This window comes from Eubalaena glacialis, chromosome 16 (genome assembly GCF_028564815.1).
Source record: "Eubalaena glacialis isolate mEubGla1 chromosome 16, mEubGla1.1.hap2.+ XY, whole genome shotgun sequence".
NCBI classification, from domain to species: domain Eukaryota; kingdom Metazoa; phylum Chordata; class Mammalia; order Artiodactyla; family Balaenidae; genus Eubalaena; species Eubalaena glacialis.
In genome coordinates, this window is record NC_083731.1 from 57,149,031 (window position 1) to 57,172,311 (window position 23,281).

Below are 23,281 nucleotides of genomic sequence, written 5' to 3' on the forward strand. Positions count from 1 at the left end.
TGATTACTGTAGCTTTGTAGTATAGTCTGAAGTCAGGGAGTCTGATTCCTCCAGCTCCGTTTTTTTCCCTCAAGACTGCTTTGGCTATTCGGGATCTTTTGTGTCTCCATACAAATTTTAAGATGATTTGTTCTAGCTCCGTAAAAAATGCCATTAGTAATTTGATAGGGATTGCATTGAATCTGTAGATTGCTTTGGGTAGTATAGTCATTTTCACAATGTTGATTCTTCCAATCCAAGAACATGGTATATCTCTCCATCTGTTGGTATCATCTTTAATTTCTTTCATCAGTGTCTTATAGTTTTCTGCATACAGGTCTTTTGTCTCGTTAGGTAGGTTTATTCCTAGGTATTTTATTCTTTTTGTTGCAATGGTAAATGGGAGTGTTTCCATAATTTCTCTTTCAGATTTTTCATCATTCGTGTATAGGAATGCAAGAGATTTCTGTGCATTAATTTTGTATCCTGCAACTTTACCAAATTCATTGATAAATTCTAGTAGTTTTCTGGTAGCATTTTTAGGATTCTCTATGTATAGTATCATGTCATCTGCAAACAGTGACAGTTTTACTTCTTCTTTTCCAATTTGTATTCCTTTTATTTCTTTTTCTTCTCTGATTGCCATGGCTAGGACTTCCAAAACTATGTTGAATAAGAGTGGTGAGAGTGGACATCCTTGTCTCGTTCCTGATCTTAGAGGAAATGCTTTCAGTTTTTCACTGTTGAGAATGATGTTTGCTGTGGGTTTGTCATATATGGCCTTTATTATGTTGAGGTATGTTCCCTCTATGCCCACTTTCTGGAGAGTTTTTATCATAAATGAGTATTGAATTTTGTCAAAAGCTTTTTCTGCATCTATTGAGATGATCATATGGTTTTTATTCTTCAATTTGTTAATATGGTGTATCACATTGATTGATTTGCATATATTGAAGAATCCTTGCATCCCTGGGATAAATCCCACTTGATCGTGGTGTATGATCCTTTTAATGTATTGTTGGATTCTTTTTGCTAGTATTTTGTTGAGAATTTTTGCATCTATATTCATCAGTGATATTGGTCTGTAATTTTCTTTTTTTGTAGTATCTTTGTCTGGTTTTGGCATAAGGGTGATGGTGGACTCTTAGAATGAGTTTGGGAGTGTTCCTTCCTCCGCAGTTTTTTGGAAGAGTTTGGGAAGGATGGGTGTTAGCTCTTCTCTAAATGTTTGATAGAATTCACCTGTGAAGCCATCTGGTCCTGGACTTTTGTTTGTTGGAAGATTTTTAATCACAGTTTCAATTTCATTACTTGTGATTGGTCTGTTCATATTTTCTGTTTCTTCCTGCTTCAGTCTTGGAAGGTTATACCTTTCTAAGAATTTGTCCATTTCTTCCAGGTTGTCCATTTTATTGGCATAGAGTTGCTTGTAGTAGTCTCTTAGGATGCTTTGTATTTCTGCGGTGTCTGTTGTAACTTCTCCTTTTTCATTTCTAATTTTATTGATTTGAGTCCTCTCCCTCTTTTTCTTGATGAGTCTGGCTCATGGCTTATCAATTTTGTTTTTCTCAAAGAACCAGCTTTTAGTTTTATTGATCTTTGCTATTGTTTTCTTTGTTTCTATTTCATTTATTTCCACTCTGATCTTTATGATTTCTTTCCTTCTGCTAACTTTGGGTTTTGCTTGTTCTTCTTTCTCTAGTTCCTTTAGGTGTAAGGTTAGATTGTTTATTTGAGATTTTTCTTGTTTCTTTAGGTTGGCTTGTGTAACTATAAACTTCCCTCTTAGAACTGCTTGTGCTGCATCCCATAGGTTTTGGATCGTCGTGTTTTCATTGTCCTTTGACTCTAGGTATTTTTTGATGTCCTCTTTGATTTTTTCAGTGATCTCTTGGTTATTAAGTAGTGTATTGTTTAGCCTCCATGTGTTTGTGCTTTTCACTTTTTTTTCCCTGTAATTCATTTCTAATCTCATAGCATTGTGGTCAGAAAAGATGCTTGATATGATTTCAATGTTCTTAAATTTACTGAGGCTTGATTTGTGACCCAAGATGTGATCTATCCTGGAGAATGTTCCGTGCGCACTTGAGAAGAAAGTGTAATCTGCTGTTTTTGGATGGAATGTCCTGTAAATATCAATTAAATCTATCTGGTCTATTGTGTCATTTAAAGCTTCTCTTTCCTTAGTGATTTTCATTTTGGATGATCTGTCCATTGGTGTAACTGAGGTGTTAAAGTCCCCCACTATTATTGTGTTACTGTCAATTTCCTCTTTTATAGCTGTTAGCAGTTGCCTTATGTATTGAGGTGATCCTATGTTGGGTGCATATATATTTATAATTGTTATATCTTCTTCTTGGATTGATCCCTTGATCATTATGTAGTGTCCTTCCTTGTCTCTTGCAACATTCTTTATTTTAAAGTCTATTTTATCTGATATGAGTACAGCTACTCCAGCTTTCTTTTGATTTCCATTTGCATGGAATATCTTTTTCCATCCCCTCACTTTCAGTCTGTATGTGTCCTTAGGTCTGAAGTGGGTCTCTTGTAGGCAGCATATATATGGGTCTTGTTTTTGTATCCATTCAGCAAGCCTGTGTCTTTTGGTTGGAGCATTTAATCCATTCACGTTTAAGGTAATTATCGATATGTATGTTCCTATGACCATTTTCTTAATTGTTTTGGGTTTGTTTTTGTAGGTCCTTTTCTTCTCTTGTGTTTCCCACTTAGAGAAGTTCCTTTAGCATTTGTTGTAGAGCTGGTTTGGTGGTGCTGAATTCTCTTAGCTTTTGCTTGTCTGTAAAGCTTTTGATTTCTCCATTAAACCTGAATGAGATCCTTGCTGGGTAGAGTAATCTTGGTTGTAGGTTCTTCCCTTTCATCACTTTAAGTATATCCTGCCGCTCCCTTCTGGCTTGTAGAGTTTCTGCTGAGAAATCAGCTGTTAACCTTATGGGAGTTCCCTTGTATGTTATTTGTCGTTTTTCCCTTGCTGCTTTCAATAATTTTTCTTTGTCTTTAATGTTTGCCAATTTGATTACTATGTGTCTCGGCGTGTTTCTCCTTGGGTTTATCCTGTATGGGACTCGCTGTGCTTCCTGTACTTGGGTGGCTATTTCCTTTCTGATGTTAGGGAAGTTTTCGACTATAATCTCTTCAAATATTTTCTCTGGTCCTTTCTCTCTCTCTTCTCCTTCTGGGACCCCTATAATGCGAATGTTGTTGCGTTTAATGTTGTCCCAGAGGTCTCTTAGGCTGTCTTCATTTCCTTTCATTCTTTTTTCTTTAGTCTGTTCCGCAGCATTGAACTCCACCATTCTGTCTTCCAGGTTACTTATCCAGTCTTCTGCCTCAGTTATTCTGCTATTGATTCCTTCTAGTGTAGTTTTCATTTCAGTTATTGTATTGTTCATCTGTGTTTGTTTGCTCTTTAATTATTCTAGGTCTTTGTTAAACATTTCTTGCATTTTCTCGATCTTTGCCTCCATTCTTATTCCGAGGTCCTGGATCATCTTCACTATCATTATTCTGAATTCTTTTTCTGGAAGGTTGCTTATCTCCACTTCATTTAATTGTTTTTCTGGGGTTTTATCTTGTTCCTTCATCTGGTTTATAGCCCTCTGCCTTTTCATCTTGTCTATCTTTCTGTGAATGTGGTTTTTGTTCCACAGGCTGCAGGATTGTAGTTTTTCTTGCTTCTGCTGTCTGCCCTCTGGTGCTTGAGGCTATCTAAGAGGCTTGATTGGTGCCTTTATTTATTATTTTGATATGTCTCTCTGCTAGATTAAATCCATGCAGCATCATCCAACTGGTTTATCATCCCAAATAACTGCCTGTTGAATTAGGTGCATCTTTCTAACTTTTAAGTTTTCTAAGACTTTACATTTCTTTTCACCTTCAGTACTGTGTTTAGGTGGAAATTAGCTTTAATTGCCAGTTTGCTAAATAATACAAAAATGTTAAAATAATGAATAGGAAGATAGATTTCACGCATTCATATCTTTTTTTTTGTTTTCTCACTTTCACTATCTGTTGAGAGAACGAAAGCTGCAAGAAAGGTCATCTATCAAGATGTGATCGTCAACAGGCATTAAATAAATGCCAATGATGACAGAATTACTCTGACAAAAATTATTTAATTTCTGGACTTCCTGTCATCATTTGTAAGCATGGAAGAAATGGTCTAATAAAGTTGCACAAAGTACTTAAGTATGAATAGTAATGCTCTAATCTTTTCTTGGGAAGATGTTTACTAGGCTGTATTGTAATGTAGGAGGGAGCACATTTATAAAATGCCATCAGCATTATCTCTTAAGCATGTGTTTGAAGTGTTTATTGGCGTTAAGAACTTAGATGACCTTCTATTTAATACATATTTTAGCTTTTAGTGTGGGGAAACATAGTATAGATAATACTAAAGGCATTCAAAAGTTAATTTTGAAGCAATTTTCAGGATGTACTGTCAAGTTGAATCTATTTTTGTTCAGTGGTGTTTTTAAATAGGATATGTGAGGTATACAAAAAAGGATAGAACATAGATAATTAATTGAAATACTTCGTGTACTCCTTTCAGTCACATTCTTCTTTAATTCCCAAAGGTGAACAATACCCTGAATCTGTTGGTTTTATTCCTATATGTTAAAAAAAAAGTTTTCTGTGTCTTTAATGATAAATGTACAGGAAAAAAACTTTTTTTCTGAACTACTTGCTGGTAAGTTGCTGACTCAATGCCTCATAATACCTTAATATTTTAGTATTAGTCTACAAAAAAGGACATCCTCCTACTCAACCACAATAGAACCACCACCATCAGGAGGCTAACACTGATCAATTTCTGTCAACTAATCCTCACACTCTTAAGTTTTACCAGTAGTACCAGCAGTGCTCTTTATAGCAAAAGAATCCTGTTCAGAACTGTGTGTTGTATTCAGTTGTCATGTTTTAAAATCTCCTCAGTCTAGAAGAGGTCCTTAATCTTGTATCTTATGAATTTGACACTTGAAGATTCCACCTGATTAATTTGTAGAATGTCACTGAGTTTGCATTGGTATAATAAGGCTTTTTAAGTTTTGAAAGTCTGTTGGATATAAACAGGTTACCTAATACTTTAAACAATTTTTTTTTTCTTTGATCATAAGTGAGGTTGAACATTTCTTCACACAGTTATTGGCCCTTTGGTTTACTCTTCTGTGAATTTCTTGTTCATATCTTTTGCCAGTTTTTTCCATTGAGGTTTTTTTCTTTTTCCTATTGATTTGTAGAATTCATCGCATATCCTTAATGGTCGTGTCAGTTTATGTGAGTTGTAAGTATCTTGTCCCAGTCTGAGTCTTGTCTTTTTACTTCCTTTTGGGGGTGGTAGGATGGATGAAAGTACAGAAATGTAAAAATCAATGTGGCCAGATTTATAAATCTTTTTATGGTTTCTGCTTTTTGTATTGTTAACCAAAATTTCAGAAACAGAGACCTGATTGAATAAATAGGTGTTTATTTAGGGTTTGTTAGGATTGCAGCCCAGGAGATAAAGATTCAAGGACCATTTGAATTGTGTTCCTTTGGACTACAAAATGGGGGAGGGTTATAAAGGCAAAAAAACTGCAAGGTTATTTACATAAGTTGTTTGTCAAGAATTAGGACTGGAGTTGGAAAGAAGTAAGGGTGCTTGTTAATCAGGGATTGGCTGGGGTCTGAACTGATTACATAGCAGTGAAGGGGGACGGACTTTGAAACTGCTACGGAGTCCAAGGTGCTAACTTGCTCCTTGCATGACAGGCCAGTAAATGGAGAGACTGAGACGTTGGGGCAAAGAATAGTGACTTTATTCAGAAAGCCAGCAGACCTAGAAGATGGTGGACTAGGGTCCCAAAGAACAATCTTACCCGAGTTAGAATTCAGGCTTTTATACTAAAAGAGGTGGAGGTGTGGCTGGCTGTTGCAGACTTCTTGGTGCAGGAATCCCTTGTTCTTGCAGCTGTCCACTTAGGTCTGATCACAATGTTCCTGTAAATCCTCAACAACACAAATGTTATTTCTGTTCCGGAACTTTTTATCTCTATAGGAATGAAAGTTTTATACCTTAAAGGTCAAGCCTGGGAGGCAGACCCTCAAGAATGGGCTATCATGTATATTTCAGGCTATAGACAACTTCTTTTACAAAGGTGCAAAGTCAACATGACTAAGCAAGGCAACAGAGCACAAAGGTTAGAGCTAAAGGAATAGATACAATATGGAGTCAGGTTTGTTCTTCTCTGTTAGAAAACTACAAGGGTGCAGCTAGCAGATACTAGGAGATATTGTTTTGAAATGACTGGTCCTGTTCTTGAGTTTGATACAGTTCAGAGAAAATTCAAGTTCTTACAGATGCAGGAATGTATCTGAAACCACATCAACAATGGTCTGGCTCCATTTTGGATGCCTGAGCCATAGTTGCTCCATTTTGATTTTTAAACAGTCTTAAATATGTCATAAGTATATTATTTAAGAAATCCTTCTCTATCCTGACATCATAGATCTGTTCTTCTATATTCCTAAAATTGTTAGAATTATGATATCTTTATGTCTGACGTGAGAGATTGGATCCAGTACTTTTCCTACATGGATAACTAGTTTTTCTAGCAGCATTTATTGAATAGCCATTCTTGTCCATCATTTGTAATATCTCCACTGTTATACATCAGGGTATTGCTCATATGTGGGTTTGTTTCTGAGGTTTGATTTTGTCCATTGGTCTGTTTGTCTAGCTCTGCATTTATATCCATTGTCTTAATTAATATAACTGTATAATAAGCCTTCATATCTAGGACCCCCTTCCCTTCTTCAAAATTGTCCTGGCTCTTCTTGGCCCCTTTGTGATTTTATATTAATTTTACAATCAATTAGTTAAGTTTTATTATAAACCCTGTTGGGATCTTGATTGGAATTGCAATAAATTTATTGATTTAGACAGGATAAATGCCTTTGTAATATTAAATTTTTCTGTGAACATTGGATATCTTATATCTATCTGTTTATTTATTTCGATTTTCTCTGTTCCTGAACTGTATAAGTTTATAATTTTCTCCCTAGAGGTCGTGTACATCTTTTATGAGCTTTATTCCTTGGTTTATTTCTAAAATGTAACTAGTATTTTTAAAAAATTAACATTTTTACTAAGATTATTAATTTGTGTGTTGCTTTTGGTATTCAGTAATCTTATTGAATTCTCAGTTTTTATTATTTGTAGAGTTCCTCATATTTTTCTATGTATGTAATCAGAATATCTGTGACTAACTTTTGTATCTTTTCCTATTCTTATTCCTTTCTTTTTCCTTTCATTGCACGGAGTAGAAAGCCCCAGAAAAGAGTTAATTTTTTTTTTTCTTTCCTGTTCCTAAAGTATTTGGTAAAGGCCTTTTTTTCATTTTACATTTCAGTTATTTGAATTAAGTTGGCTAGCCCTTCACTACATTCGCCTTCCAATGAGGTAGACATGTAGTTCTGCTAATTTTTATCCTTTAAACTGAGTATATCCTCCATTACTGATTAAATGAGTGACTATGTATGATACATTTCTGTTTTCTTTTATTTATTATGTCATTAGATCAGTTTTCTAATCTTTTCATAAGAACTCTATTTTATTGAACTATGAACATTTAACTTTATTCATCTTTGTTCCCTTCGTGTCTTCACAGTGCATACTTCATGTATTGTTGAATGAGTTAGTCTGTTTCTTCCGCTTTGGTGAATACCATGTCTAAGCAAGAAAATATATAAATTAGTACACATAGAGTTAAATACTGAGATGTCTTTGTGTTCTTAGCTTTGTAGTCAACTCAGATATCTTTGAAACTAAGGTCCAGAGGAAGAAAGAAGAGCTCAAGTGAACAGATAAAATTGAATTTGATATTTTTTGGTACAGTTGGTGGGAGGAGGGTTCTTATTGCTATCTTTATTCCACATTGCCACTCTCTGGGTACACGCTAAAGATAATTTTTCTTTTTTCATTTTTAATCTTTTTTTCCGCTTTCATTGTTGGTGTTAAAGATTTATGCATAGCTATTTCTTCAGTCAGACAAATGAACACCTATTGGGTTGGATGTGTAAGTGATGTCTTAAGGGTCACCAGGAGTCTGAATGAAACACCAAGGAAAACTCATTTGTGTTAGTTCTTTAAGTGCTAATTGACTGCTATAGATTCCTACTAGCAGTTCGCTTATTTCAAGTATTAGCATTTTTTACAAATCTAATTTTCTGTTTCATGGGTGTTTTTTATTTCTTATAAGCTATAAAAGTATATTTTGGGTTGACCAGATAAAACGAGAGAGGTTCTATGGTAATGCTTTGTTCTGATCTATTAGTTGTCACCCATCTTCCTCTCCTTCAGGTAGAAATTGAAAAATTCAGGGAGAGGTTGTTTAAAAGCAATCCAAATAATAATCCAAATGGGAGGAGGAGGAAGAGAGGGTAGAAGTGTAAGGCTATTGTCAACTTGATTCATGGGTTGTGTTTGTCAGGGGGATAATGTCAGTGCCTCGTTGTTTCTTCTAGATCCAGATAAATGAGAAAATAAATGATTTAGGAGCCTTAGATTTTGCCTGGTGGGAGTTCGTGGAACCAGTCAAATGGTTAGAAAGGAGAGTTTTAAAAGGATAAAGGTTATGTTAATGTTTAAGCTTGCTCTTTCACTAATTAGGAAGTGTGCAGGTGCAGCCTTTCCGAACGATGAAGGCTTTTTTTTTTTTTTTCTGCCCGACAACCTTTTATTACATCAGAAAAGCAACACTAGGCACTAGATCTTGCAAAATGTTCTGACCAACTCTAAACTTTCTGAAATTAAATATGCGTAACCACTGTAAGGTTTTTAATGAACAAAACAGTTAAATACAAATTTCATAGGCAAAATAGACTACTGTATAACTGGCAACCTCAGAGCCAAGTACTAAATTTTCTTGCACAGATTTCAGTGGCGGTGGAATGGGGAAATGTAAATACTAATGAGTACAAAACTTAATTTTGGCTTTATATATAGAAAAAGAAACTTTGAGGAAAATAGCTTTAAACTGAATAGTATCTTTTGAAATACACATCTCAGGCCAGCCCTTACATATCTGAGGCTTATACTCAGCCAGATCTGGGATGAAAATGAAGATTTAGGGTTTACAGTGACTTCAAATCCAGTTTCAAGAGTAGCCAAGTCACCTCATTTCCAGAAAGGGAAGTCTCTTTAGGATGACCACGACAGTCTTCTGAAGACAGTTGGATAGCCAGAGTTCCTTGGCCACAGTTCCACTTTTCCACGACACCGTGCCAATGCTGTAGTGTGGAACTTCCTCTGAAAGGCAACCAAAGCCCTACACCACAGCGCTTCTCCTGGCATTTTCAAGCCTCAAAAGAAAGAAGACCTCCTGCTTCAAGTCGGCAGTTACTGCTCCAGCTAGAGAAGTTAATTAACCCTTCCTCCCCCCACTGCTTTCCCTCCTGATCTTCAGCAGGGAGTGGCAGCTTAACATTCCTTTCAGAAATAAATAGTTCAAATGAGAAATTTAGAGTTAACTTTAAAAGAGCAGCAGAAAACAGCCACTGCCCATTATGTTTGCAAATGAGTGAGTGAATGAATACATGTGAACACACAGAAAAAACAAATCATAGAATAAATCCTGCATTTCCCACATTCATAGGGAAAAAAAAAAATCTTAAAAAAAGTATTAATTAGCGTTTGTTCTTGTGTGGGTTGACAGTCCAGGGCTCTGAGCAGGCACGGCCTTATAAACAGGGTTGCAAGCAGCCCTCCACACACCAAGTCAGGACTAGGGTGCAGAGAGGGGCCTTCATGCACTTCTAACAGCTCAGTACCTGTGAGAGAACAGAGGTGATGCAGGGACTTTTTAACCCACAATGCATGAGGTATATGGAAACGTCCATCCGTGAAAGAACCACCAGCAGCGGGAGGGACTGTGGCAGGGCGTTCTCACAGCAACTGCTGATGAAGGATTTCCCACACCATCTTCTTCCGGAACAGAGGCATCTGGTGCTGAGTAAATGTGATAGGTTTGTCCCTAGAGATATAATCTGCATATTTACAAGTAAACATTCCACAATCACTCCCATTCAACTGTTGAGGAATCTCATGTGGCTTCATGCTGTAGTGGGTCCACTCTAAAACATTCAGGTCAATATTTCTTTTGGTCTTACTTTCATCCTGTAAATACTGAAGGAGAATCTCACAGATCCTGTGGCCCTTTTGTCCCATAGAATCCAGATATTTAAGACACTTTTTTCTTAGGTCTATCACCACCAGGCTCCAATGTACCTTACGATGAATAGGCACCAGAATAAGTTCCTGTTCAAAGAGATTGACCCCTTTGGTCCATCTTTTCACTGCTTGGTAACCCCCAGACTTTAATTTCGGATAGAAGAAAGTACTGAATGCATAAAGTGCTGGATACCCTTGTTTTTTATTTCTTTCCACCAGGAGATTCATGTAAAAATTAATGACTTCATCATTGAGCCAGTGATAGTTCTTCAAGGTCTGGATATCTCCTCGAGTGATTCGTAATTTGAAAGCACTACTTAGGATCTCATCCTGTGGGCCATGGCCTAGAGCATTACTGATTTCCTTTTCCATGTCCTCTGTAAGTTCAAGAAGATCATCTGTCCTTTTATCCCTCTCTTTGCTTGAGCAATTTTTTTCTTTTGTCTCAAGTATTGACATCTTCCTGCTGAGTAAGCCGTTGCTTCCACTGCCCAGGTGGAGTCGGGCTGACACTTCTTCAGATAAGTCAGGTTCCAGCTGGAGTCCCCTCCTACCTTCATTTTCTAGTCTGATTCCAACTGTCTTCTCTGTATCAGAAAGTTTCCCCTTTGAACACCTCTTTTCACTTCTCACTGAACATAGAGGTCCCCTTGTTTCAACAATTCTATATTGTTTTGGAACAAACTGAGTTGTTTTGACTCCATGACTTTGCTCTTGCCCCCAGCCTTTGGTCTTTAATGTGTCCATCTGACTTCTTTGAGAACTATGATGAGTTGAAGTTACAGGAGGAACAGAGTTTCCATGACCACCTTCTTTAAGTCGCTCCAATAACCTTCTGTATTTCTCTCTTTCCTCTTTTTGAACACCCTTTTCCTAATATGATTCCTTTTTCTTTCTTTTACCTGAAAATTGACTCCTCCACAGTACAGTGGGGACGCCTCAGACCCTTGCCACCCTCTTCAGAAATCATCTCTGTTACAACCTGTTCCTGAGGCTTCCACATTAAGGAACTCTCCAGATTGCCTTTGCTATGGCGACGGCCACCTGGTCTTCTATTATAGGCTTCTGAGCTCAAAGTAAAACCAAAGGAAGGCAGGACTCTGCGTGGCTGATCTCGAGTTACTGTCACTCTGATCTTTGGATAGTCACTTATTCCATTAGGAGATTTATTACCCAGTTTCAGCATGTTGTTCCAGGATCCGGAATCTGTCAGTTCAGAAGATGAAGAGTTCGAAAATACCTCTCCTGAAGGGACCACATTCCGTGTTCCATTACAAGCAGAAGTCACTATGGGCTTTGTGGTCAGCTGGAATGGGAATCCAAATAAGCTGGCAGCATTGTAGAGACTGTTTTTCACTTGGTGAATAAAGCAACCTAATCTCGGTCTTTTGGCTGGTATTTCATCAGTGTCCACTGTAGAAAGCAGAGTGCTGTTCGAGCGCCGCCTCTTCAGGAGGGCCCGGGCAGGGGGCACCGGCCGATCACAGAAACGGAAAATGGTGCCGAGAATCCTAACCAGCCATTTGTACATACCAGGCCCAAGCAGCAGCGGCGGCCGACACACCCCGAGACGCAAACCCCAGAGCTGTCGCCGCCGCTGCCGCCTTCGCTGCCTCGGCCACCAACGCCAAAGCTCCAAGGCTTTTTTTTAGTCTTATTTTCTTCTCTAGAAAAGCCAGCCTTTGTGCTTTGTGAAATAACCATTTTATCCTTTATGTAATTTACGAAGAAATGGCCATTTGTTTAGAAAAGTTGAAAAGCAAATAAGTGAATGAAACCCTTTTTATAAGTAGCAGTGTTCTTTTCTGCTGGATTACATAACAGTTGCCTGTGATTGTAGGTGCTTATGCATAAGCTTGAACAGTTTCAGCCAGATTATATTCCAAAGTAGAGTTGTGCAGCATGCTGTATATTCATCTCATTTCTTGTCTATTCTGCTAAAATTTATAGCATGTGAGAAAAAAAGTGATATTTAAGTTTCTTCTGTGTTTGTTTATTCCCTGATACTGGCATTAGGTTAAATTGTAATTTGGTTTCAAATTGAAATAGTTTGCACTCTTTCTGTAAACTCCAGTTAGAATATTTGGTTGAATAACAACGTTTATGAGTTTGTTGTCAATCTCTGGGTAAATGCTATTTTCTGGCTGCTGTCCTGTTAATGAGCTAGCTGTCTGATTTCCTTTTAATTTTAATTGGGATTAAGTAAGGACATTGTGGATAGAAGAGTGAATCCAACTCCACTATTGGTGAAACCAAAAAATCTGACCTCTTTATAATCACAGTTATGTAAAAAAATGAAAGGATTATATAAAGGTTATAAAACCTTATATAAAGGTTTATATAAGAACGTAGTAAAAATGATGGACAAAGAAAGATAAGCTGTTTTATAGCTTTAGCATATTTATGGGCCTCTTCAATATAAAGTAGTAATAAAGTTAATTCCAAGTTTCAGGGTTTTGGTTGTATTTATCTTTTACAGGTTTTCTAATTTTACTTAAGCCTAATCTAAGAATATAATATATTAAATTGCAGAACTACATGAGATTCAGTTAATGTGCACTATTTGGGAGTATATAATTACCTGGAATGAGATCATGAAATCTTTGATGTTTTTCATTTGGCACTAAACCACTCATGGTAGTAAGAACATTCCTCAGTAGGGATAAACATCAGCAAGACCTTTTGACATTGTGTGATATGGAAGATGAATTCCAATGTGGTGAAGAACAGAATTATACTTTTAGAACAAGTATGGGTAAAATTGCTCTTGTAGGATGTTGAGCTCTGAGGTCTCAGGAGAAGTAATTAGGGGATCACTGTGGACCTCTTAAAACGTAGAACCAATTTGTGGCTGTAGTGAAAAAAAACATTAGCAAAACTGCTACCAAGAACAATTATTTTGACTTTAACCCATGAAACAAAGCATTGAACACTACTGAAATGAGATGATAGCTGTTGACTTAATGAGAATGTTTGGTTTTGATATTGCTGTGCTTCCAATTTTTACCTTTTAATATTATGCTTATTGATCCTTATGAATGTTTTGATCCGTTATTGTACTGTTTTTCCAGGATTGATTTCATAACTCTAGTCATGCTTCTGCCTGTCTGTAGTGTTTTTCCTCTCTGGGTAAATTTCCTCACACCTGACCATCTTCAATTTGCTGCTTGTATATTCACTTAATTCTCCAAATAAGTCAATCATTTTAAATTTAGTCTAACTCTCCATGGCGTTAACTATCCCACTCAACTTGATGTATGTAAATTTAATGAACATGCTGTCTTGTAAAATCCACATCCATGAATGAACATAGTGAGTCTAATGTTTGTAATTCAGTTGAAAAAATGTCCACTCTCTGTTTGCCATTCTCTGCTTGATTACTCCTTGGTGCTCACTAGTTGCATGTATGTGCATGAGTATTAAGATTACATCTTTTTTTCTCTCTCAGTTTTGCCAGAGAAGACGTAGAAGGTATTTCTTTTGTGTTGGTGTTTTATCAGCCTAGGATGGAGTCAAGGTGTCTAAAGACAGTAGCAAACTTGGATTTTCCTGGTTTGTGGGAACTTCTGGCCCCATCTGACACATAGGAAAAATCCTTTGGAGCATCTTAAAAGCTGCTGGCTTGACTACATGTCACTGACCTGGTTTCCAGGTCAGGGCCACAACTACCCATTTGGTGTCCTTGTGCAAGTTAGAAAAATGTGTACACCTTCTTTCCTCTGAGAGGACACAGCACCACACAAAGTCACACAGCCTGGTGAGTGAAGTCTTGGTAGGATCTCAGCGCTATTCACCTCTCAAGCAGGTGCTGCTTTGCACAGCTCAACCACACATTGACGGTTCCAGGTCACAGAGGTTGTGTGTGGTTCTGCTAGTGCTCCCTGAAGACATGATGGATTTTAGCTTGGCCAGTTTTACCTGTGCCAGTACCACTGCCTGGAGACCCTGCCTCTGGAGCTGGACTTTGTTTCCATTACTGTTCAAGGCTGGGGCTGTGAGTATTATCTCTGGCTCCAGCTCCATTTCCCAGAAAATTACCTGCATGTCATGTTTGTCCCAAAATAGGATTAGCAAATTCTATTTGGGAAGTTTTATTATATCTCATTTGACAAATATCTAAAAAGTATATGCAATATAAAAGAGACAGCAAGTGTAGAAAAAAGTTCTTTTAAAAATTATCTGTGGGGGCTTCCCTGGTGGCGCAGTGGTTGAGAATCTGCCTGCCAATGCAGAGGACACGGGTTCGAGCCCTGGTCTGGGAAGATCCCACATGCCGCGGAGCAACTGGGCCTGTGAGCCACAACTACTGAGCCTGCACGTCTGGAGCTTGTGCTCCGCAACAAGAGAGGCCGCGATAGTGACAGGCCCGCGCACCGCGATGAAGAGTGGCCCCCGCTCGCTGCAACTAGAGAAAGCCCTCTCACAGAAACGAAGACCCAACCCAGCCAAAAATAAATAAATAAATTAAAAAAAAATTATCTGTGAAGGCGGAAAAAAAAAGGCATATACAAAGGAGAGCTAGGTTTGAGGGGAGGCTTTTTTCTTTTAATTTTTAATCCATTAAGGATTAACATGTTTATATACTGAGACCCAACCAACTGAGAAGAATTTAGTGAAACGGGATTAAAACAGGGTAATTGATGTGCAGTGCCCTTTTAGGAGGTGAGAGGAAAGAGGATCCAGAGCATAAATGAATGGGATTATCTTTGGACAGAGGCAAGAGTTGGCACAGAAAAATTAGTGTGCAAATAAATTGGTAATAGAGGAAAGAGGAAATTGAATTATAGGTTCCTTTTCATGGAGGAAATTAAAATTTGCTTACCGAAAATGGTAGGTAGAAGCAATGGTTTCATAGCTCCTGGAGAATGGCAAGTTTGAAATGAGTACTCTAGGGAATGTGAGGAGAGACTACTAGGATTTCCCATCAATGTTGTAGGAAGTGATGGACCATAAGAGCCTAATTGGGAGAAAATGGAGGGGGTCACGACACTGGAGGTTTTATTGAGGTCAAAAAATAGGTGGCTTGGGAGTGGGAGAAGTGAAAAGATAGAAGATTGAGGTCAGAGAAAAGGATCTTGGAGATTATGATGACACTAGAGGTGGAACAGTTTTTAGCTAATGAAAAGGCCCAGGTGTGGTCATGAAGACCGTGGCTGAGGAAAGTGGAAATGAAGATTGCTTGTTGTGGGTGTGAAGGCATGGGCTGGCAGAGGAGTCAACACAAGGTGTTGGCTGCCGAGCATGTCAGATGGCATTAGCCCCAGAGGAAGTGGGATTTTAGATAATGAAGATAAATAATATGGAAATAAGAATGGAGAGACAAATCTAAGCTACAGGACTGTGGCCAACTTACAGGATTTCCCTAAGTTTCAGTTCTCTCATCAATAAAGAGAGGATAGTACATACCTCAAAGTTATTACTGAGTATTAAATAAATTGTGCTTATAAGTGTTTAGCACAGTGCCTGGCTCAGACTTAACCGTTATTTAAGATTATAGAAACACCAGGTCCTTGTGAAAAGGTATAGCAAGTGTTGCTGGGAGAATGAGTGAGAAGGATGGTTCAGAGAGCAGATTTGGAATGAAAATGGGAAGACATGTGAGCAACTTGAACTTTGTGTTTTGGAAAATTCCGAAGGATGCCTGACCTTTAGGTTTTGAATGGACTTCTGTTACCTGTGTCTTAACTCTTCCTCTCGGTAGCCTCAGATTTGTCTTGATAGTGGTTTCTTTACTTCCCTCTCCTCCATCAAGTTTGTGTGTATTTATTGTGGCCAGTACACTACAAACTTTTATTTAGTGGAGGTTTAAAAAACTACTGTATTTTTAAAGAATGTAGGATGTTCCATTTTTCTTGTTCTTTTCAAATTATTTTTTAAAGCAGAATTTTTATGAATATTTTAATTTAGTTTTTAAAAAACTTCATTTTGAAATAAACTTAGACTTACAGAAGAGTTGCAAAAGTAGTACAGAGAATTCTTTTATACCCTTCACCCAACTTCCTCTAATGCCAGCATCTTATATAACTTTAGTGCCATTATTAATACTAAGAAATTAATGTTGGTACAGTAGTTACCAAACCACAGACTTTATTCAGATTTTAGCAGTTTTCTCACTCATGTGCTTTTCCTGTTCTAGGTTCCAGCCCAGCATCACATCTTATGTTTGGTTTGCCATGTCTCTTTCATCTCCTGATCAGTGGTACTTCCTTATCGCTCATGACCTTGACACTATCCAAGAATCCTGCTTATTTTTTAGCATGCCCCTTAATTTTTTTCTTCAGTATTTCTTCCCTGTATTTCTGAAATCTGCCCCTAGTGCCAGTCAGACTCACATAGTGAAGTAGCACAGTGATTCAATTTAAGTATAGTTTTTAATTAGAAAGTAATTAACTAGAGGAAAATTACTTTTTGATGCTGCAACTCCCAATTTCCCCAGGCAAAAAACTGTGTTTAAGCATGTATATGAAGGTAGTGCTATAAGTGAGTTAATTCATAATGTACGTTGCTAAGGTATTAATAGAACTTTCACAACAAAACCTCTTCAGATTGACAGACACTAAAGTTTTGATTGATGACTACTCAAAAAATATTTTTAAATGAGCTATATTCAGTTAAATAGCCAACTGATAAGGTTTTTCCATTTAAAGAAATAGATATTTATCTCATATCCACTGAAATATTAGCCTCATTCAAATCATTCCTCAGGCCTTGTACAATTATGTGTTCTATGTATTTCCTGTTTATTATTTTATTTATTATAGATATTTATTGAGTTACATATATATCAATATATAGATATATATTGAAGTAAACTGTTTTTCAGGGCTGTTATAAAATCTGTAGCTACAGTATCATTTTGTATCTATACAGTGTACTGCATGTCCTGACCTATGTTTGAATGGAAGAATTGGTTAACACACAGAGGTTTATATTGCTTGTGTAGGCCATAAATGTGGGTTTCTGTATTATTCAGTTCTGCTTAGAAAGAAGTCTTATTATAATATAAAGTAAGTTATTTTCAAATGGTGTAGTGGACACTGTTGGTGCCCCTCCAAGACCCCCTTCACCAGGCTGGTTGCGGGCGTACCCAGGTGTGAGTGTTGGCTCCTGGTGGTTCCCAGCTGCCCTCTTAATCCAGAGATTTGGCCTCAGGGAACTGGGGTCCTGCAGCTAATGGCTGACTGACTTGGGTGGTGTCAAGGCTGGCCTCTCCCTCCAGGTACTATCTACTGCTGTGCATTTCAGGCTGAAGCGAGAATCCAGCTGAGGCCACATTTTCGAATGTCCCTGTCTCAGTCCCCTTTTCCTGAGAGCATCCCCCTCATTAATCACCTGCACCTGCATCCCTGTCCCAGGTCTGCCTCTAGGGAACGTGACCTAAGACAACGGAAATGCGATATGATCATACTAACCAGCTGTGAACTCACTAATGTGAAAACTGATGACTTGCTCACACGAGACCCTTTACAGTTATCTGGAAACTGTACTAGACTGGGTGTCTGGGCTCCAGTTCTCAAGCTTCTAACAACCAGATAGCTCTGAAAAGTCATTTCATTTCTATGGGCCTGTATTTTCTGTTGTGTAATACATACATGGAGTTTAGACTATGTGATATTCAAAATCTCATGCTGAAGGTTTTGCCTTACGGCAGGGGCTTATTAAATAGAGGTACTTGGCTCCCCCATTGCCTCCCACCTCCAGGTTCTTGGATAGCTTTGGAAGATGTTCAGCTTAACTTGAATTGGAACTGTAACATAAAATATGGATGTGCATTTTCTAGGAAGAAGCTTCCAATACATTTCACTAGGACTCTGTGACCCTCAGAGGTTCAGTGTCAGTGTCTTGTAGAGTTTTCTTCTTTTTTAGCCCTGTTCTCCACTGATAAAGATTCAAAATCTATTCTAAAAATCCTGTACCCTATTCCATAGATACATACATATTTTTTTTCTTTCCATCACGCCCTTATTTCTCTTTTTCCTTTTGTAAAGGGCAGAACTTTTCTTACTCTTTCGAGTGCCATTTCTTCTGGATGTAAAGAGAAGGACCATCTGTTAGATGAAGTTACGTACCTAGTGAGCGATCCTGGAAGGTTTGTGCGATTATGTAGTTGATTCCAAACTTCTCTGTAGTGTCATTTCTTCTTTGTTTCCTCTTGTTTTTAAGCAGGCACTGTCATCAAACTTTTGTTATGGAGTTGAGTGTCATATTTAGACAAGAGAGGTGGGGTAAGCCAGAGGAAAGAAGTTGGGAGAACTCTGGGTTTCTTCCTTAATTCCAAACATACAACTTTTGTGTATAAGCTCATGTCATCTTGAAGATGCCTTTGCAGAAAGAAAGCAGTAGCCTTTTCTTTCTTACAACCCTCCACCTTAAAATTTTATTTTGATTTCAGCCACAGCTAATGGGTTTTCTGTTTTTTAGTTTTCTATATCTATTAAGTATTTTAATTTGCTGGTTAAAGAGGCTGGGTCACATTTGGCCATTAGACAGAAAATAAAAAATTCAGTGAATAATTTAAAACAGATGTTCTCAGTGCTCTTAGGTGCCCCCCACACACAACTTTTATAACAATTGCTCCTTAACTTCCTCATTACTTTTTCTTAGTTAAATTCTTTATAGATTATATAAGCTGTCTCCACTCATAATTTAAAAAAAATCAACATATAATGCCTTACTGTACTATATAATAAAACAGTATGTATTTCAGTGTAAACAGTTGGCCATCGACTACTCAAGAAGGCACAATAAAGTCACATTCTGGAGTCTTTGCCTCATGTCACTGTGGGTACAACAGCTACGATGTAGGTTGATGTAGGTGTGCTGTTCTGTTGATTCAGAAACCACAAGCAGCAAAAGGTGAAGGTTGAGTAAGCTAGATCCTTCACCTTTTGCTAGGATTGTCCTGGGATACCTAAATTTCAGAAATGGAACACAAATGATGGTAAAGCTTAAAACAAAAACAGTGTAACTATAATTTACAGAGTAGTTGGATTCTTGGAAAATTCAATGTATATTAAGTTACATAATATATGAAGTATTAAATATGTAACAATTTACATATTAATTCTGTTGTACATCTAATTTCATTGAATTAGAGTCTAGGCGTAGATAATTATAATTTTCCCTCTCTTGTTCTCTCTGTGTATCTCTCTGTGGGATGCAGGACAGTTTCTTATTGTGTAGGATTAGCTCATGTGTAGCAGAATGTCTAGCACACCTTTCCCCTGTAAATGCCGGTAGCGGCACCTCAGTCACCATGACAACCAAAATGCCCCGAGACATTTCTAGAATGCTTCCTAAGTGGTGTTAAGGCGTATTGAAAATCACTGGCTTAGAGAAAAAAAAAAAGAAACAAAATAAACCATTATTCACATAATAGGATATTTCTAACCAGAGTAGCCAAGAGTGACATTACTAATTGCTACCTTTTATTGGAGTGTCAAATGGGACAACTTCTAAGATCTTAAATTTTATATCAAGGTGAAATGAAGGGAATTTTGACTTTTAATTGCTTCAAAGTTTTGGTAGCCAAAAACTGAGTCAGCTAAATGCATAAACTACAGTGTCTGAATTGTAGGACCCTTGTAAAACTTAGAAGAAATTTAACTTTCTGGGCTCCCTAGGTGATCCAAAGTCCTAATTTTTATGGGCACTTTTCTGAGTGGATATGTAGTTTATATACATTAAGATGTCCTACATTGCACACAGATGACCCAAGGCTAAGATCAGGAGGAAATCCAGTTGAGCTGCCCTCTCCTTCAGCCATTTCTGTCTTACCTCAGCCTCCCTTCCTTTGTCAGCTGAGCTGATAGATTCTGGTCGCAATTCATATCTTTATGTGGATATTCTTGACTTGTATTTTTAGTCAGAATTAAGCCTGTAGCAAGATCTAGCTTACTTAAACCTTTATTTTGATTGGTGCTGTTGAGAAATGTTAGGTTTTTAGGTGGTACTTCTTTTTATGAGTGCCACTTTTATGTGATTTAGAACATGCAATAAATTAATTAATGAATATTTTTGATAGGGGTGGAGAAGAGACAGTTAAAACTGTAGGATGCTTCACCTTTTGCTAGGATCAGTATTAGGTATTTGGTATGTGCTTGTAGCTTATCAGAATCTGGAAAGGGATTGGCTTATTTACCTTTTAATTCTTATGATATATGGAGCAGCGCTTTCAGAATGGTGCAAGATGGCTTCAGGTACAGCTGTTGTAAAAATATGTTTATATTTTAAAATATATTTATCTATATAAATTATAAATATTATATATTACATATAATACATAATATTTATAATTTATATAAATATATTTTTATATGTAATATATACATTTCACAATTATATATAAATTGTGAATTCTAATAAGCTTATGGAAGGCAGAAATCTTTAACTGTCTAATTATCTATAGTGATGTGAATGTAATTTTACTAGCCTGCTGTGAATTTAAAAAGTTTTTCTGGTAAGTGTTTTACCTGCTAAAATGATCTAGAATACTCTGTTCTCTGTGTCTCCAGGTCCTTTCTCTTTTTTTCTCCTGGCAGAGCTACATGTAAATCATTCCAAAACAGTTAATGCTGCTTTAGTCACAAATTATTGATTTTCTGTTCATTGTGTATGTAGAATTGTTGCTCTACTTAGATTCTAAAACGAGGCTTTTTAATTGTGTTTTCCAGGAAGATATGAATTTAAATGAAGATAAAAAGGCACCATTGCGGGAAAAGGACTTCAGTACCAAAAAAGAAATGGTGATGCAGTACATTAATACTGCTTCCAAGACAGTAAGTAAAACTGTCAAGTTGAGAAGTACTGCTGAAGCATGTTGTGGTATGGAAAACAATACATTTGTCTAATGAAGTGCCTAAGTTTGCGGGCAACTGTAATCATAGAGCTTTTGTATGTATAATTAAAGGTACAAGTATTATAATAAGTTTGTTTAATTTGAAAGTATTTCTTACCTTATAACTTTTAAACTGCTTTTGCTTTTTGGCCACTCACACTGTTAAGAAGCACTGTGGTTGCTTGGTCCACTCACTCTAGGACACCCCTCCATGTTAGTGAATTAAGATGGGTATTGATTTCTAATGTCACTTATAAACTGGGATAATACTTGTATTGTAGAAAAGTGAGACTGATTTTACTCTAACTACCTAAATCAGGATACATAATAGTGGCTTAGAGGCATATCTTTAATGTGAGTTTCCCTGTGGATAAAATTAGCTTGTAACAAATTATAAATGTAGACACTGAAAGGAGCATTAAGAATCCACGTGGCTGCCACTTTTCTAGGGAAACATGAAATATGTGAGCGGAAGTAATAACTAAATGTCTGAGAAACATGACCGGCACACAGAATCAATTATATTTATTTCATGGAACAACAAATGAGCTTTGTTGTCATAAAAAAAATTGCGACTAAGTGGATTGGATGAAAAATATAAAATGGAAGCTAATGAAGAAGAAAAGGCTTGGTAGAAAGACAGTAGAAAATGCTTTTGGCTGAACGTAAAATAGAATTGGATTGGAGAAAAATAACTAAACACACTGTAGTTTTCACTGGATACTTTAACCCAAGGCCAGCTTACAAGAATATAAGTTATTTATACTTTAACTCCATTTATCTACTAGACTAGTCAGTGATTCTGAGGTATTTCTTTTGGAAGAAAGACTCAAGTGATGTTTAATTTTTAAACATGTCTCATATTTTGGCTGCCTGATGTTCAGATGTAGAATTCACTGAGTACTATGCTTTTCCCAGTTCTTTCTATGGGCTCTGTATCTTGCCATTGAGATGTGAATTGCTTTTGTCCCTTGATGGTACTTGGCCATCACAAATTAACAGTGGGGATTTAGGAGTCAGAGCTCCGTGATTTGGATTGACTATCCTCTGTTTGGTCTTGGACATCTTATTTTATCTTTCTGATCCTCAATCCCCTCCATAAGATGGGGCTAATACCTACACCATAGGCTTGTTGTTAGAATTAAATTGTTTATTCTGTGATTAGAACGTAACAGATTTTTTTTAAAAATTCTTATTTATTTATATTTATTTTTGGCTGTGTTGGGTCTTTGTTTCTGTGCGAGGGCTTTCTCTAGTTGCAGCAAGCGGGGGCCACTCTTCATCGCGGAGCGCGGGCCTCTCACTGTCGCGGCCTCTCTTGTTGCGGAGCACAAGCTCCAGACGAGCAGGCTCAGTAGTTGTGGCTCACGGGCCTAGTTGCTCCGCGGCATGTGGGATCCTCCCAGACAGGGCTCGAAACCGTGTCCCCTGCATTGGCAGGCAGACCCTCAACCTCTGCGCCACCAGGGAAGCCCCCGTAACAGATTTTTAACTGGTGGCTGCCTCTTGTGGTAGCAGTGGTTGTAGTAGCAATTGTTTGTTTTTTATTTTTCTTTGTGATTTACTGTCGAAATTCTTACTGTTGAAATCATTACACCACAATTAAAAATATAAGTAAATGTACCTCAGTAAAAATACAAATTTCTTATTAGTGAGTCTACATTTCTAAGAAGTTCATTTGTTCACTCAACACATTTATTAAGCATCTGTATGTCAGGCACTTAATAAAAGTGTCTGTATTTAAGGCCCTGGCGATTGAGCACCAAGATAGTGTGTCATTGTATCCTATGGAGCAATGAGACACAAATGACAGAAACACACAAACACATGTAATGGGAGGTGAAATGTGATGTGGGGAAAAAAATGCAGGGGGAGTGGAGATGGTGTACCTGTTTTATGTAGAGTCATCAGGGCAGAGTCTCCTGTTAGGGAATTTAAAATCCAACAAGCATGAATCCACTTAATATAATTACAAGAGATAATACATTAGTTAGAACTGGTATAGAAAACCCTAGCATAATAGTGCAGTTTAATTCTGGAATTTCAGATAAACAGACTTTTTAATAGAATAAACCATTTTGAACTTCACAGTGGATCTGTTTCAGCTTACATTCACTGATTTTAAAGTTTAATCCTCTAATTATTTTGGACTTGGGCTGGAATTTATTTACCAGAATTAAGTAATTAGATTATCAGGATTGAAATAGATTAGTTATCTAAAGTATGATTAAAGC

General features: G+C 37.2%; 2 protein-coding genes across 3 annotated transcripts in view; one reads left to right on the forward strand and one right to left on the reverse strand.

Annotated features, from left to right (window-relative positions):
* Positions 1 to 23,281, forward strand: part of DIAPH3 (diaphanous related formin 3) — a 571,929-nt gene that overhangs the window by 62,736 nt on the left and 485,912 nt on the right. For both annotated transcript variants that reach the window (XM_061171200.1, XM_061171201.1), the window contains one exon: positions 20,884 to 20,988. In XM_061171200.1, the coding sequence (XP_061027183.1) occupies positions 20,884 to 20,988 (105 nt within the window). The remainder of the gene's footprint in view (positions 1 to 20,883; positions 20,989 to 23,281) is intronic.
* On the reverse strand, positions 9,582 to 11,840 carry LOC133076304 (sentrin-specific protease 2-like). The gene is made up of 2 exons (XM_061170863.1): positions 11,126 to 11,840; positions 9,582 to 11,079 (listed from the first exon to the last, which is right to left on the reverse strand). Exons 1-2 carry the CDS (start codon positions 11,739 to 11,741, stop codon positions 9,926 to 9,928), a joined length of 1,770 nt encoding a protein of 589 aa, XP_061026846.1. The 5' UTR covers positions 11,742 to 11,840; the 3' UTR covers positions 9,582 to 9,925.